The 15,164-nt window shown below is 65.0% G+C and overlaps 1 protein-coding gene across 3 annotated transcripts in view; it reads right to left on the reverse strand.

The window, feature by feature from the left end:
• SLC12A7 (solute carrier family 12 member 7) overlaps nucleotides 1–14,251 on the reverse strand; it is a 37,266-nt gene extending 23,015 nt beyond the window's left edge. For all 3 annotated transcript variants that reach the window (XM_039238012.1, XM_039238011.1, XM_039238010.1), the window contains exon 1: nucleotides 14,072–14,251. In XM_039238012.1, the coding sequence (XP_039093943.1) occupies nucleotides 14,072–14,201 (130 nt within the window). In that variant the 5' untranslated portion in view covers nucleotides 14,202–14,251. The remainder of the gene's footprint in view (nucleotides 1–14,071) is intronic.
• Nucleotides 14,252–15,164: the final 913 nt, after the last annotated feature.

Raw genomic sequence — 15,164 nt, forward strand, 5'->3', positions numbered from 1 at the left:
GCGGCGCCCGCCCCTCACCTATTTCTCCAGGGCCACAACGCGCTTTAACAAGAACGTATACGCCCGACACACGTGAACACATCAACCTCACCAGTAACGTGTTCAGAGCAAAGGCACGCTGCCGACTTCGCCCCGTCCTGGGAGTGCAGCTCGCAGGGGCGGGTCCAGGCGGGCACAGCCGCGGTGCAAAACCTGCGGTAACCAGACAGCCCCAGACCGAGACCCGCGGCGCTTCCGACAATAAAGTTGGAGTAAAAAGGCCGCTCGGCGACCACGCAGCCCACTGGTGGCCACAGGGTTCTCCAGACCACACAGCCCACAGCGAAGGTCTGCCCAAGGTTCAGATCCTGGGCTCTGGTGCACACAGAACGGTGTCCACGGACGCCAGGAGGAAAGCACAGAGCGTGTCACAGCACAGGGTTTCAGCCTCCGGGAGGGCACGTGGCGCCACCTGCGGGGCTCGGGGAGAGGGGCCCGGGGCAGCCTCCTGCCAGGAGCAAGTCCCGCGCCGTCCCCGCGAGCCGCACGGGACTCCTGGGCCCGCGCCGTCCCTTCCCAGGAGCAGGGCCCTCACTGCGTGTCCGGGCCCCCGGATCCCAGCGGGTCACAGGTCTTGCCCCGGCCACTCAGCCTGGGGGTCATGCCATCCCCACGCCTCTTCCGGACACCGTCCCTGACAGACGGTGTGGCCCAGAGCAGGGACACCAGGAAAGTCTCCAAAGGCAGCTTTCTCAGACCCCAGGGCACGGGGCCAGACGCACGGCAGGCCCTGCGGGGTGACCCGCCACAGTCCAACCTTCTGACAGAAGCCCCACAAGACGGGAGGGCCACCGTCCCCCTCAGGCACCCGCAGCGCGGGGGGCGTCCACCGGCCCATCCCCGTGGCGGCTCAAGGTGACAGGGGGCAGGAGAGCGGCACGCCATGCCGTAGCAGCAGAGAATCCCTCAGCCCCAGGCAGACCGGCCCTCCCCCTCCAAGAGCCACCGCTGGCCCCGTCAGTCTGTGGTCTGCGCCCCACGTCTTCTTCCAGACCTCAGCCCGAGCTCGCGGCACCAGCGCCTCCTCGGGTGGCCTCTGACCGTGTCCACGTTTCACACGTAGAGAAAGAAAAGACAGGAACAAAGACGGACAGAACAGTAAATGGAATACACGACCGTATTCCACTGAACGCCATACTCACCCCCAACGGGGGCTTGCAGGAGCGGCCCAAGTGCCCTGCACCAGACTGAATCCTGTGCTACAGACCCAGGAAACTAAGGAGACCGGGCCCCTTGGCAGGGGGGCCCCTTTCCAGAGATCTGGGTGAGTGTGCGCGGACACCTGAGCCTCGCTGCCGGGGCAGACGGTTGGGGGGCTGTTCACCTCTAACCGTGTACCCGTCTGGCCTCCCTGAGGCCAAGGAGGCCCCAGCACTCGTCAAAGGGACGGAGCACCAGTGACGGGGCTCCCACTGGCCACCCCCAAACAATCTGCGTCCAAGGTCACAGTACACATGCCAAGTCCCACGCGTGTGAACAGGGGACAGACACACACACCCGCCCGCTGCATCCCCGCAAACCCACAGGGAGGGATGGGGAGGAAGAACTCACCACAGGAATGACAGCTGCGGCCACTAGCACCAGACCATCTCCACATCACAAGGCAAGCATGCCCTGGGGGAGAGGCCAGCCCACTGACCTAGCCAAGGTCAAGGTTAACACCAGGGTCACAAGCCAGCCAACACCCAGGGAGAACACTTGTGACTGGTGACTTCACCCGGAAGCCTAGACAACGCCAGACAAGCACAGAAGTGGCCCCTCAAGAACGTGACTCCCCAGAGGGCAAAGACAGGCATGGAATGTTCCAGAAGCAGGGACAGCGCAGAGACGGGGCAGTGGAGAGCAGCACATGGCCTAGGTTCTCTGATAAAAGGACACTGCTGGGCCGACTGGTGAAGCCAGAGGAAGAGCCGCAATAGAGAGAAAACCGCCTGTTTCCAGGAGAGGCACCTCCCACAGCGGCTCAGGAAGAGACAGGGCAGCGGAGGGGACAGAAAACGGGTCCCCAGAGACTCTGCATCCTCACAGCTTCTACAAACTCTACAGTGAGAGCAAAAAAACTTATCAAGCAGGATGACTGCATGGCTCAGTGGGTTGAGCCTCCGACTTCGGCTCAGGTCATGATCTCACGGTTAGTGGGTTCAAGCCCCGCGTCGGGCTCTGCGCTGACAGCTCAGAGCCTGGAGCCTGTTTCAGATTCTGTGTCTCCCTCTCTCTCTGCCCCTCTGCTGCTCATGCTCTGTCTCTCAACACTAAATAAACATACATATATATATAACTTAATTAGGAAATATTCAAATAGAAGGAAGCTGCCATGAGAATTGCCCTCCCTCGAGGAAAGTGTGGGCTGGCTACGTGGGCCTCCGCAGCACCCGCCCCAGGGTCCCCACCACCCCCCAGGCACTCCAAAGTCACCCACTGTCCCCAACAAGTCTGAAGCTTCCTCTCACTGCTTTTTCCTCCAAATACACTGATTCCACTTCACATTTTTCAAGGAAGAATAGGTTACAATCAAACTCTGAACAAAGAAAACCGTGACCCCAGGGCCTGATCTGTCTGTGCACAAGCAGGGTACAGAGCGGCTGCCGAAGCCGCGTGTTGGGTTTCGAAGCAAACCCCCTCCCCGTGCCAGCTGGACTCCCCAGCCCCACCCCAGAGGGCAGGGGTCCTCCGCTGGCCAACACCCACCGGAGCTGGGGAGGCCGTGCACCTGGGCTTGTCCCTTGTCATTCACACAACAAGGACCAGAGGACAGACAGGCCAATGGCAGCCCAGCCTCCCAGCATCCTCCGGGGCCGCGGTAAAGCGGTGAAGCAGAGGGCCATGTGATGAGGGATGGCCCCACCCCTGCCTGCCGGCCTCGAGGGCACAGGACTAGTCTCCACACCGTCCCTGGCAAGCTCCACTCCCACCTCCTGCCCCTCGGGGACCCGCTCTGGCTCACCCGCGTGTACAGAGAATGGAAACACTACTTGCTGCCCCTTTACGGACATCACTTTAAAACCCATCTGTTGAGGGGCGCCTGGGTGGCTCAGTAGGCTAAGTGTCTGACTTCAGCTCAGGTAATGAGCTCGTGGTTCATGAGCTCGAGCCCCGCATCAGGCTCTGTGCTGACAGCTCAGAGCCTGGGGCTGCTTCAGATTCTGTCCCCCTCTCTCTGCCCCTCCCTGCATGATTGCAAGCTCTGTCTCTCTCTCAAAACTAAACAAACATTAAAAAGCAAAGCCAGAGAAGCTGCCGCAATGTAGGGCTCACTCATATGTAAAGAAGCAAGTTTTATCTTGAAGAAACCACAGACAGAAAATTTAAGAATTGAGGCCCGGGAAACACACAGGCAGGAGCCATTCACGATCGCCGGCGCACGGGCATCAGACCACCATTCGTGACCACCACGTGAAAGGTTCAGGCAAAAATCTGCGAAACCCGGAGGCCAATGAGTGAAAGACAGAGGGGCAGGTCCCTGTACGGTCAGCACAAAGGTGAGATGTCCAGTAGCAGGGTCATCTAGGGCCACGCAGGCCACATCATGATGGGACACCCCGTGGCATTCCTGCCTCAAAGTGTTTCTCCTGAAAACCACCCCAAGAAAACGGCCACACATAAATTCTGTGGCATTCTACAAACCTCCTGATCCAGATCCTTCAAGCGTGCTAATGCCAGGACAGATGCAAGTGAGGGAAGTACAAGTCCAGCACTTCCTCTGTAAAAGGCCACGGTACCATCACAAGCACCTGGAGCCAGGCAGCAGGGCCACGTGCCAATAAAACTTTATTGACAAAAGCAGGTGGCCGAGCCATAGCCCGCAGAGCCCAGTGAGCCCCGTGAGCCCAGCAGAGGGCTCTGGACACGCAGCTGTGTGCGAGCCTCCAGGAAGCCGCCGAGCAGGGAAGGGGCCGTCCCACCTCCCAGCCACCCTGGCCTGCCCCCAGCTTGCCCAGCAGCCCCTGCCTCCGCCCCCCGCACAGAGTGCAGGATGGGCCTGGTAACGCCCCTACACCAGCTCCGCCCCCCCCCCCAAGAGATGTCCGCGGAAACCAGTGCCTCAGGGATCGCTCCTCTCTGCAGCCCGGCGGAGCCTCAGCCACCGTCAGCCACCGTGCACACTTACACCTGCTCCACGGAACACACACCTGGTGAGCTGCCCTGGCCCGGGACCGAGACCACGCACGAGCTCTCCCAGCGACGGACCAGATGGCTGGCATCTGCTGGTACAGGACTCAAGGCTTAAGGAAGTAACTGCACCCTGGACGGGGCACAGGTGGGCGCAGGGAGCGAGGCCCTGGCCAACCGTGCTTTCCTTGTCCCCGTCCTGTGCAGGCTGCTTCAGACGAAGCCACGTCCTCACCTCGTCAGCTCAACGCAAAAAGCCCAACACGCGTGCCCTGAAAGCCACCCCGTCTCCCCGCAGCACTGACACACACCCACCCGGGGGCTCTGCCTCGCCCTCCTGAGGCCTGCGTAACCGCCCAGCTGGGCACAGAACTCGCCCGCAGGCCTTCCCCCGACCCCCCCCACCCCCGCCAGCTCTGACTGTGATGCCACGCCCAGGTCAGGGAAGACGGGATGTGACCGGGGCAAGGTCATCCTGGCAGACAGCGCCTCCCCCGCAAGCTTGAATCTGGTTACTCTCCAGGCTCCTGTCGTTACTGCGCAAACGCAGCAGGCTGGGCGGCGATGCCCCAGGAAAGGGAGGCGGGGGCTCGAGGAGGCAGGGAGGCAGGGAGGCAGGGAGGCCGGCCACCGACGGGGAGTCCAGAGCCTAGACCGGGTGGTCGGCTACCGGCTGGAGCTCACAGCCCCCATTCCTGCGACAGCAGCCCCGAGGGCCACCCCCACTGCGTCCCTGGCCCTTCTCGGGTTACAGCGTCCAGCCGTCCAGCCGAGTCTCCTGAGTGAGCCTCACAATGTCCCCGCCTCCTTCCGCCAGGGGCTTTGCATCTGGGATTTTACCAGCGTCTCTCCCTGACCCGCTCTGGAGGGAAGGGCAGAGATTCCCTTGTGAGGGTGGGCGGCCACCCCCTCCTGCCCCCAAACACAGGCTCTCCTCGGCTCTGCTGGACCCCAGACACGCAGGGCACCTCCAGCAGGGTGGAGTCGCCCCCACCCCTGGGACCCGCTGGTGCAGCCGGTGCCAGACCCCGGAGCGTCCCCCGTGGCCAGGACCTCTCTGAAGTTGTTACGTCCGGAATGAAGGCTTTCTAGGCTCCACGTCCCTGGCTGATTCCTGACGCCGGGCCCTGCCCCCTGCATGCACTCCGTGCTCACATCCGGGGCCAGTGCCGGACCCTGCATTCCGGAATCCAAGCCGGCAGGCCCCTCCTGGGGCGGAGGGGGAGTTCCGTGTCCAGCCTCTGCCAGGCTCAGGTCAGAGTCCCTGTGATATTCACGGCACATTTCTGGCTAAAACAGAAACCGTCTCCGTGTCGAAACGAGAGGAAATATCACGAGGGCAAGAACCACCCACACAGCCCGGCCACAGACGGCCGCTCACCCCGCTCCGCACCCTGCTCTGGGACGGCGCCCCAGCCTCTCCCACCCCGGGCCTCCAGGAAAGCGGAAGGAAGGGCCGTCTCAGGAACGCGTGTGCTCCGCAGGGAAGAGAGCCGAGGCCGACGGGAAAGCGGACGCCCTTCCTGCCCGCGGCCCCGGCCTGGCCAAGGGCCTCCTCAGGTGCCCGCTGAGCCCGCCCACCCTGGCTTGCGGGGCCACGACTGGGAGGGGAGTGGGGGCGGACGGATGCCCGAGACACTCCTTCCCAAGTTCCACACAGACTCATCAGTTTAACCTGGTCTCCTTCACCCTATGCCCAGTGCACCACCAAAACCAAATCTCTTTATTTGAGGCCAATGTCACACTTCTGCTCCAGTCTGGGGTCCCTGATGCAGGATGGAGGCATGATTTGCCCTAGTGCTGGGTCCACCCACACACGAGTGACACCCGTGTGCACCTGGCTGGCCACATGGAGCCCAGCACCCCTGAGGGGTCGCAGGGGGGCCTCCCTGCAAGGACAGAGCCCTCACTTCCAAAGCATCAGAAGCATCCTGACCCCAGCACCACGTGACACCAGGTGTGACCCAAAACCAGCAGACGCCCGTTAGCAGCCTCGTGGTCAGAAGGGTGGCGTGGCCTCAGGGACAAAGCCGACCCAGGTCCAGGAGCAGCCCACTCAGCCTCACTGACCAGGCACAGTCCCCCAGGCGCCCACCACCTCCCACGTGCCCGCAGCTCCAAAAGCAGGGAGTCTCCTGGGGACCGCCTCGGGGACCTCTGGGAGAAGGGGTCACACAGGCTTCGGACAGCCACCTTCACCCCGGACCACGGCCACCACAGCAACTCGCTACTGCCGCACAAGAGACCAGGCTAAGACCCCGCACACACCCGTGTGCACACTCACACACGCACCGACACAGGAACGGCACAGGGGCACACTCATGTGCACAGACATGGACCACACATGTGCACAATCACATGCACACGGACACAAAAAAAGCAGACACGCTCGCTCCCCACGTACTCACACACAGGCCCGTGGGGCATCTCTGGGGACCACAGCTCTGAAGGCCTCACAGACTTTCCCGGAAAAGGGGTGCGCCCCGCGCAGGGAACGGGCGGGTCCCCACTCCCATCAGTCACTCGGCTGTTTGCCGATTCTGGTCTGACCTCTCCCGCGACCTCCCCGACGTCAGGGCCTGCAGTTGCTGACCTGGGGCCCGAGGAGGGGCTGGTGCGATTCCGCCAGGGGCACCGGGCCCTCAGCCGCCTCCTGGGACGGCTCCTGTTACCACACAGGCTCCCGTCTGGCGGTGGCGCAGACCCCGCGGCTCAGCGAGGAGGAAACCCAAGACTGACCCTCAGCTACTCCTCTGGTTTCGGCCCAACTCGATCCCTCCCCAGTGACTGCGGAGCCGAGACATCACCGCCACCCCTGCGACAGGCCAGCTCCTGGCAGGGAAACTGAGGCACCCATGAGGACACGGGAGCAGCCGTGGCCAGTGCCCTGTAGGAAGTCCCGGCTCACGCCACCCACACGCGCACCACCCCCACCGAATGGACACAGACTCAGCGGCACAGCCCTGACGGCCCCCAGCTCCCTGTCCCCCACACTCTCTGCCCCCCGGCCACACGGCCAGAGGCGTCCGCGAGCTCCCCGCCCCCACGAGGAGCCACGTGCCGTGCCAGGGACGCAGGAGAGTCAGCGCCCCCCAGACCACACAGGACTCGGGGCAGCGCCTCCGTCTCCTCCCCCAACCGTTCCTCAAAAAGAAGCCGCCCAAGGAACAGAAAGAAAACAAGCCCAAGGCTCACCAGGGCCTGACCTCAGGCGGCCAGAGGCGCAGGGGCGGGAGACCTAGGCTGAGACTTGCACCGATGCCTCACCCCTCCCACCAGGGAGGCAGCCTGGTACACCACCGCCCCCCCAGGACACGGGGGCCGCCTGGTCGGGTCCACTCACCCTGTCCCCCCCGGGGACCCCTGGTCAGGGCCTGCTCACCCTGTCCCCCCCCCGGGGACCCCTGGTCAGGGCCTGCTCACCGGGGCTCCTGGCAGGAGGTTCAAGGACCCACATGATGCCAACAGCCAGTGACCAGGGAGTCGGGACGAAGGCAGCTGGCCGGGGCCCTCACTTCGTCTGGCCCTTGTCCTGAGAAGCTGCCGGGCTTACCCGCACAGACCAGGCCTCTACTCGGAACTCCCCCTTCCCACAAACGGAGAGGGATTAAGCCTCGGAGCTCTGTCTCTGCCAAAAGCACTGCCCTAGAGCCCCCCGAAGGGAGCCCGGCCCGCGCTGGCCTGTCCCCAGCGGGTGCCCACAGCTAGCTGCCCTGACGGCCCAAGGCCCAAATCCGATGCCCGGGAGACCGGCTCACGGGTCCCCGAGTGCCAGCCACCGCCAGGCCCGCTGGGTCCTCATCAAAGGCTCCCCCGTCCCCCAGCAGCGGGTCTTCCTCCAGCCCTGCGGAGGGCCCGCCCGCCCAGCACGCTGTTGGCTGCGGACGACATACCCCGAGGAGCGCTCGGCCAGCACAGCCCCCCAAGAACAGGGAAGCACCCGGCCCGCGCGCAGTGGGTAACACCTAACACCACACTCAGCCCCGCGGGCCCACATCTGCAGCAGCCGACGCTCACAAAACGCACGCCCCAGGGTGGGTGACGCAGACCCCGGGCAGGCCGTGAACGCCAGCTGCACGTCCTGAGGCGTTCCCGCCCGCCTGGCCCGTCCCTGCGGCAGCGCCCCAGCCATGCAGGGGTGAGGGCCCTGCGGACAGCAGCCCTGGGGAGGTGTCCCTGGCCCAAGGTCACCCATCCTCCGATGCAGGAGCCGGGACCTGCCCGGGAGTCACCCAGCCACGTGCCCTGACAGAGGGTCCTCCTGCAGGCTCGGGGGAGGGCAGACAGGATCCTACGTGGCACAGAAACCTCGGGCCCACTCTGGCTGCCCCCACGGGGCACACAACGCCCCAAGAACTCCATCCACACCCCCCGGAGACACAGGGTAAGCCCGCCACACACCCCTAAGCAGGGAGCACTTGAGACCCTTTCCGTGAAAGAAATACTCTGAAATTCACCTGGGCCTCAACCACTGAGGGAGGATGGGCAATGCCACGTGGCCCCGGCCCCTCGGCAAGGGTGAGGGGCCCCACTCTCTCTGGCAGTGCCCAGAACACCAATGCGCCGGCCCTACGGAGCCCCCAGCAGAGAGGCCGGTGACGGTGGCCTCTCCACATCCAAGCCCCACGGCCTCCAGAGCCGCCACCTCCCTGCTCACAGCACGCGCGCCCGGCCACCCAGCACCAGCACAGCCCACACACCCCGCGCTCCCCCCGCCACCGCCCCTGCACTGGGCAGTCAGGCTCCACGCCAGCCGGCCCATCCATGGAATTCCCCTGGGCTATCTCAACGTCCCGTGGCTTCAAATGTGGCTTCAAACTCTGACTCATCGCGCCTCCCTGTCTGGGGCCAGGCTCACCCCAGAGGCCACTGCTTTCCACAAGCACGGGGGAGGGGGGCAACATTCCGGGGGGGAGGGCTGACCACCCGCAGATGGTCTGACCCCTCCTGGTCCAGCACAGGACATGGGCACAGCCACAGGCCCAAGTGCCCGTGTGGCCAGGGAAGGCTGAGTGAGCAGAGGGTCCACTTGTCCACTTGTGGACAGTGACCGGCTGGGGGGTTCACCAGGGCTCCCTCGCCCCCGTGGGGAGGCTACAGCTCATCAGAGATGCCCCCGCCCGTCTGGACAGCCGTGCAGCCAGGGACATCACAACCAGAGCAGGCTCTCTGCGTGGAGAGGCCTGGACTGCCCATGGCCGCTCTTGCCCCTGGCACCGCCATCCCAGCGCCCCGGCGCCCCTCCCACGAGCCCACGCTGACGCCCAGCACCACGGGCACTCTACTGTCCCCAGTGCACGGTGAACCACAGCCTCCACGCCCCCAGGAGCAGGGCACACGCCGTTCTAAACACTGGCGCACCCAGGGCCACGAGGGACGCCGGCCATGGCTGAGGCTCCATGGTCTCCACAGAGCCCCCTCCCCACCGTGGGCCCCGGAAGCGCGCAGTCTCTAGGGGAGCAGCCCCGAGAGCCAGACCCTCACAGGCTGCCTCATGCCAAACTCATGGCGGCCACCCCCCCCCCCGCAAGCAGCTGCCACCGCGATGGTGTCCACAGCTCTGATAGCCACCCCAGCATCGTAGCACCCCACTGGGAAGGTCTGGGGACTTTCCAGAACAACACAGACGTGGATCTATGTAGCAAGACTCCTCGTCCTGGTCATGGGAGCCGATCTCACATCAGAGGCACAGACGTGTCTCACCACTGCTTCCTCGGCCCGCGTGGCGACACACACCCCCGGAGTTACACCTTCAGCCATGTCACTGGGCTGAGAGAACAAGGACAGAGGCCCTGACACCCCGACACCACGTGACCACCAAACCCCTGCACCTGCCTCCATGTGCACGCACACACAGCCCATATGCGTGCACACACACATGCATGCAGAGCCCAGGAAAGTGCACACGCGTGTGTACACACAGCCCATGTGTGTGCACACACACGTGCATGCAGAGCCCAGGAAAGTGCACATGCATGTGTACACACAACCCATGTGTGCACATCCCACGTGTGCACACATGCACGTGTACACACAGCCGTGCACGCTGTACATGTGTGCACACACATGCACACGTGTGGGTACAATCCACAGTGCACACATGCACACACAGCCCACGTGCTCACACATATGCACATGTACGCACAGCCCGTGTGTGCACACACATGTACGTGTACACAGCCCACACATGCACACACACATGAGCTTGGTAGGGGACTTAGTCAAGCCAAGGGCCTCCCCCAGGAAGACCATGCAGGAACCCGACAGGCACACACAGGAGTATGAACGCACCACTTGCGTGCTTCCACTCTGTGCCTTCGCCACTGAAAACCGCGTCTGGTACACACACCCATGTGTGGCAGCCCCTTGCCCCCGGTCCGCCATCTAGTATCACGACATCTCCCTAAACGACACCATGACCACCGATGGCTGCTCCCAAGACGGTGCCAGGCGCTTACTCCAGCAGCAGAGTCTCTGCCAACGGGACAGCGGGCACGGCCGGTCGTGCCTAAAACCCCATGTCCTCCCCCAGCAGAACCAAACCCGGAAGCCGCCGTCCTGGCTGCACTCCTGAGCCACACGGCTCTCTGAACCCTTGCCCCCACCCCAGGTGAGCTCGACCACTTGCAGCGGTGACTCCCTCCCACCCCCCAGGGCAGTGGCCACGTGTACCAACAGATGAGTCACTTGAGTTCCAGGGCCATGGCCTCAGAGCGCTACCCACTGCCCGGGCTGCCGCACACCCTGCAAGGGCAGAGGTGACTCCCCAGGGAAGCAGAACCCCCTTCAGAGGGCGGGGAGGAGCCCCTGGGTGCCCCGAAGGGCTGAGCTGCAGAGCGGAAGTCACAGACAGGGATCCAAAAAGGGGAACAGTGATGGGATGACGACGAGGCTGGGGTCAAGGGGTCTCGGCCAGGGACGGGGACGCAGAGCCGCTGGCCCGGTCCACCCTGCAAGGGCTGAGCCCATCGACCCCTGTGGGGTCCCCACTTGCACACCTGCTCACTCCAGAGCCCCCCCAGGTCCCGGAGGGGGCTCCACCCAGGCCCAGCAGTCAGGAAGGGTTCCCCGAAGTCGGTAAAACCCCACACTTGGTAAATCAGGAAAGAAGCATCCCCACTCGCCACCACCTCCCTTCTGGAAGATGCTTCCGCCAAAGAAGGCAACACAAAGGGACAGAACTAATCCACCCTTCACGCCTGCAATCTCGAATCGCAAGAAAATGTAAGACATTCAAGGGCCTCAGGAAGGCATGTCCCTCCCCCGCTCCCCCAGGCAAGACAAAACTGCCATTCCAGAACACAGCCCTATCTGGCCGGAAGCAGGTAATGAGGCAAGGAGGGTTCAAAACAGAAGCTGGTGCTGGCCTTGCCTCCCCCTACCATGCCAGTCCACCCCCTGCCCAGGCCTCCATTAAGCACCACCTGGGTGAAGGGCCAGGTCTTCCTGGCTCTAAAGTACAAGCCACAGGCTCACCAGCCGGGCTGAGCCAGGGTGAAGACAGCTGGGCAACTAAGGTCAGTGCCAGCTTCCTCCATGCTGAAGGCCGGCAGCAATGCGGGCTTCCCACGGCCAGAAGACAGGACCCAGCTTCACGATGCATCTGCCTGGCATGCGTGCAGCAGCCGCCCAATGGCGCTCAGGCTCTGTCCAGCTCCAGCACCACAGCCAAGGCAGAACAGACCTGACGGTCCCGCTGGGCTCTGCCAGGCACGTGGCCTGCTGAGCAGAGCAGCGCTCCTCGCCGACTCCCACCTGCTCTCAGCACACCCTGGCCCCTGACCCACGCTGGGGTCTCAGGCCTCCTATTTCCAGACAGCCCAGGGCTTCCAGAACACTCCGGAAGGGTTGCTTTGCCACCATCACCACTGGGAAGCCCACCCAGAGAGCCAGGAGCTTCCGCAGGGGATTGGCCAGAGTCCGGAGCACCAGCCGTCCCATGATGGAGCCAGGCTTGGCCACTCACTGGCTGGGACCTCGGCCTTCAGGAGAGGCTCCTGCCCGCCCCTGCCAGCTCGCAAAGGACCTTCCTCCACTAGAGTGCCCATCATGCTGGCCACACGACACAGGGCTGTCACGTGGCACCCTGAGCACTAAACGTGTTCTGAAAGCTTACGAGCAACGTCAGAGTCCAGCCTCACAGAGTCCCAAGCACGGTGACCGTGCAGGGGGCTCCGTCCCATCTCTTTCTGGGGGAAAATGAAGAGTGGACAGCACAAAATGCCCAAGAGCCAGGTGACTTCTGTGCTGGCTCGGCTGGGTGGGAGCGCGGCCCAGAGTACGAGGGCTTCGCTACGCGGCCAGCACACAGCCCACACCCGTTGTGAGCTCCAGAGACTGAGCCGGCAGGCAGGAACTGAAGGGGAGGAGGGTGAGACGGGGCGGGGGCTCGGACCCTGGACCCCCGACAGCCCAGATGGGCAAGAGGCTCAGCTCTCCGGGCAGCGGCAGTGCCCGGCTCTGAGCCCTTGTGTCCTCGGAAATGGACAGGAAGAAAATCACCCCGGCTTCGAAACAAGACGCACTCCAAGTCTGGAAAGATAGGACCTCAGTCCAGAGAAGGGGCCGGCTGAGGGGTAGCGGGACACCCAGGCGGGGCAGCAGGGGCTCCCCTGGGACACAATGCACTTGCGGTGGCCGCAGTGACACACCCAGGAAGACCATGCTAGAGTGCGCTCAGAATCACGGAGGGCTGGGCACGCAGACTCTGCCTTCACAGGCCACCCACTTTCAAGCCCTCGAGCCAGGTGGTGGTGGTGACCAGCCCCAGGCCCCCACAGGCAGACAAGGGCACCCAGGGACAGCCCATGAGGACAGCGCCTTCCCTGGGGCACCTGACGGTGGGTGCTCTCAGGAAGTGCCTGGCCTTGTCAGCCAGGGGAGGGGGCCCCAGCAGTCTGAGGCCCTTTCCTTAATCCCCTGGAGCAGGGAGCGAGACCCAGGGCCGTGGGCTGTCCCCTGATGATCCCCAATTCTAGAGGGCAGCTCCTGAGGGTGATCTGTTCATCAGTTACAGAGAACCCCGGGTCTGGAGCCTGGAGGACAGAGGGAGCAGGCCTGGGGGATCCCCAAGAGAAAGTGAAAGCGCTAGACATCTCCTGATTCCAGAAACAAAGAGTGAGAGGGACCCTCCGCCAGCCCGCGAGGCTCTGCGGGATGGGGTGGCCCCTCCCCCAGCCCACGGGGACCTGCCGACCTTCCTGCTGATGACCCCGCGAGGCAGCGGGTTTGTCGGCGGTCAGGCGGGCGGCGCCCAGCCGGGCTCGCGGCCGGGGCTTATCTGACCGGAGGCCCTTTGCCCCAGCGCGCACGAGCAGAGCAAAGGCAACAGGAAGGAAGCAGGAAGGCACTTGGGCGGCCCTCGCCCGGCGGCCCTGCCCGGGACGCGGGGACCCGGGGGCCCGGGGGTTCTCACGCAGGGCGAGGCCCCTCCCCGTTTCCATAGCTACACCGGGCGTCTCACACCTCCTTCCATCCCACCCAGAGTGCAAGAAAGAAGGTGCTTCCCGTGTCCCATGGGGCTGGGACGCGCAGGGCACAGCAACGCGGAGCGACAGCCCCGGAGCACTGGGCGCGGCGGGGGCCCTGCGCCCCGCGGACAGGCGTGGCGAGGGTCGCTGCGGGCGGGTGGGGGCGGGGGGACGGGGAGGGCTCGTGGAAGGAGAGACCTAGGGGGACAGAGGGACCTTTGGGGAGGACCCCCGAGGGAAGGAGTTGGGGAGAGCGGGTGGAAGGCAGCCCCGGACCCCGTCCTCGAGGCCGGCCTCCCTGCGTCCGCCTCCCGGCCCCGGCCGCCCCCTCCCCCGAACCCCTGCCGGGTCGCCCTCCGCCGCACCTGGGGCTGCCCCTCCTCCCGGCCGCCCCCGGGCCCCGCGCAGCCCGGCTCCGCCTTTGTCCGGCGGGCAGGTGCGGCCGCGCTCACCCGGGCTCTGGCAGTCGGACTCGCCCTCGGGGGGGCCCGGCGCCTCGGTGCCCTCGCTCCCCTGGGCCGCCTCGTCCTGGCCGCCGTCCGCCCGCGCCTCCACGGGCACCACGGTGAAGTTGGTGGGCATGGCGCTGCGTCTCCCGCTCCGGCCCGCGCTCGGCCCGCGCTCCGCCGACGCGCCGCGGGACTTGGGCGCAGGGGCGGGGCCCGCGCGGCCCGCCCCGCCCCCGGCCGGCCGGCCCCGCCCCCGGCGGCCCGCCCCGCCCCGGCCACGTGACCTCACCTGCCGTCCCCGGAGCCTCCGGAAAAGTTTGCGCGGGGCGGGGCGGAGCGGAGCGGGGCGGGACGCCTTCCGCAGACGCCCCCTCCCCCCCTGCGCTCCGGGACGGCCAGCGCCCCCGGGGTCGCCCCTCCCCCGGCGGGTGACTCGGCCACTGCATTGTCACCCTGCCCGGGGCGGGCCCTTGCCCGCACTAGCCTCCCCGCCCCGCGTCCCCTGGAGACCTCCGCTCGCCAGGCCCCCCCACACGCGGTCCGGGCCCCTCGAGGACAGAGCAGGACCCCCACCCGCCCGCCACAGCGTGCCGGATCTGATCTCCCCCTCCCTCCTCCTTGCCTGGCTCGCGGGCACCCAGAGCAAGGGTTTCCAACCTAAAGGAGCCATGCCTAGCAGGGCATGGGGCGGGGAGCAGAGGCTGCTGTTGGGGCTCAGTCCTCGACGGACATAACCCAGACACAAGCTGCCGAAGCTCTTGGACAGGTCCGGGCCCACAGAGGACCCCAGGCCTTTCCCTTCCCAGCCTCCACCCTGGGGACCCCTTCCCTTTCCTTTATCTGGGCCTGGCTGGGGCAGGCAGCCAGGGAAGGAAGGCCAGGGGACGTAGTGCTCTGGACCCCAGCCCCGCACACCCCTGGGAGGCCGCTGGCCCCCTATCTCCCAGCCGCTCATGAACGAAGGACACAGGAGAACTAGGGAACAGAAAGTCCAGGAAAAGGAAAGTGCGTTATGGCCTCTAGTGCAGGAACCACCCCAGGGCACATCTACGGTTTCACCACACACACCGTAAAAGGGTAACCAGAGTGGTCTCAT

Source organism: Hyaena hyaena, unplaced genomic scaffold, assembly GCF_003009895.1.
Source record: "Hyaena hyaena isolate Hyena2069 unplaced genomic scaffold, ASM300989v1 scaffold_134, whole genome shotgun sequence".
In the NCBI taxonomy this organism is placed as follows: Eukaryota; Metazoa; Chordata; class Mammalia; order Carnivora; family Hyaenidae; genus Hyaena; species Hyaena hyaena.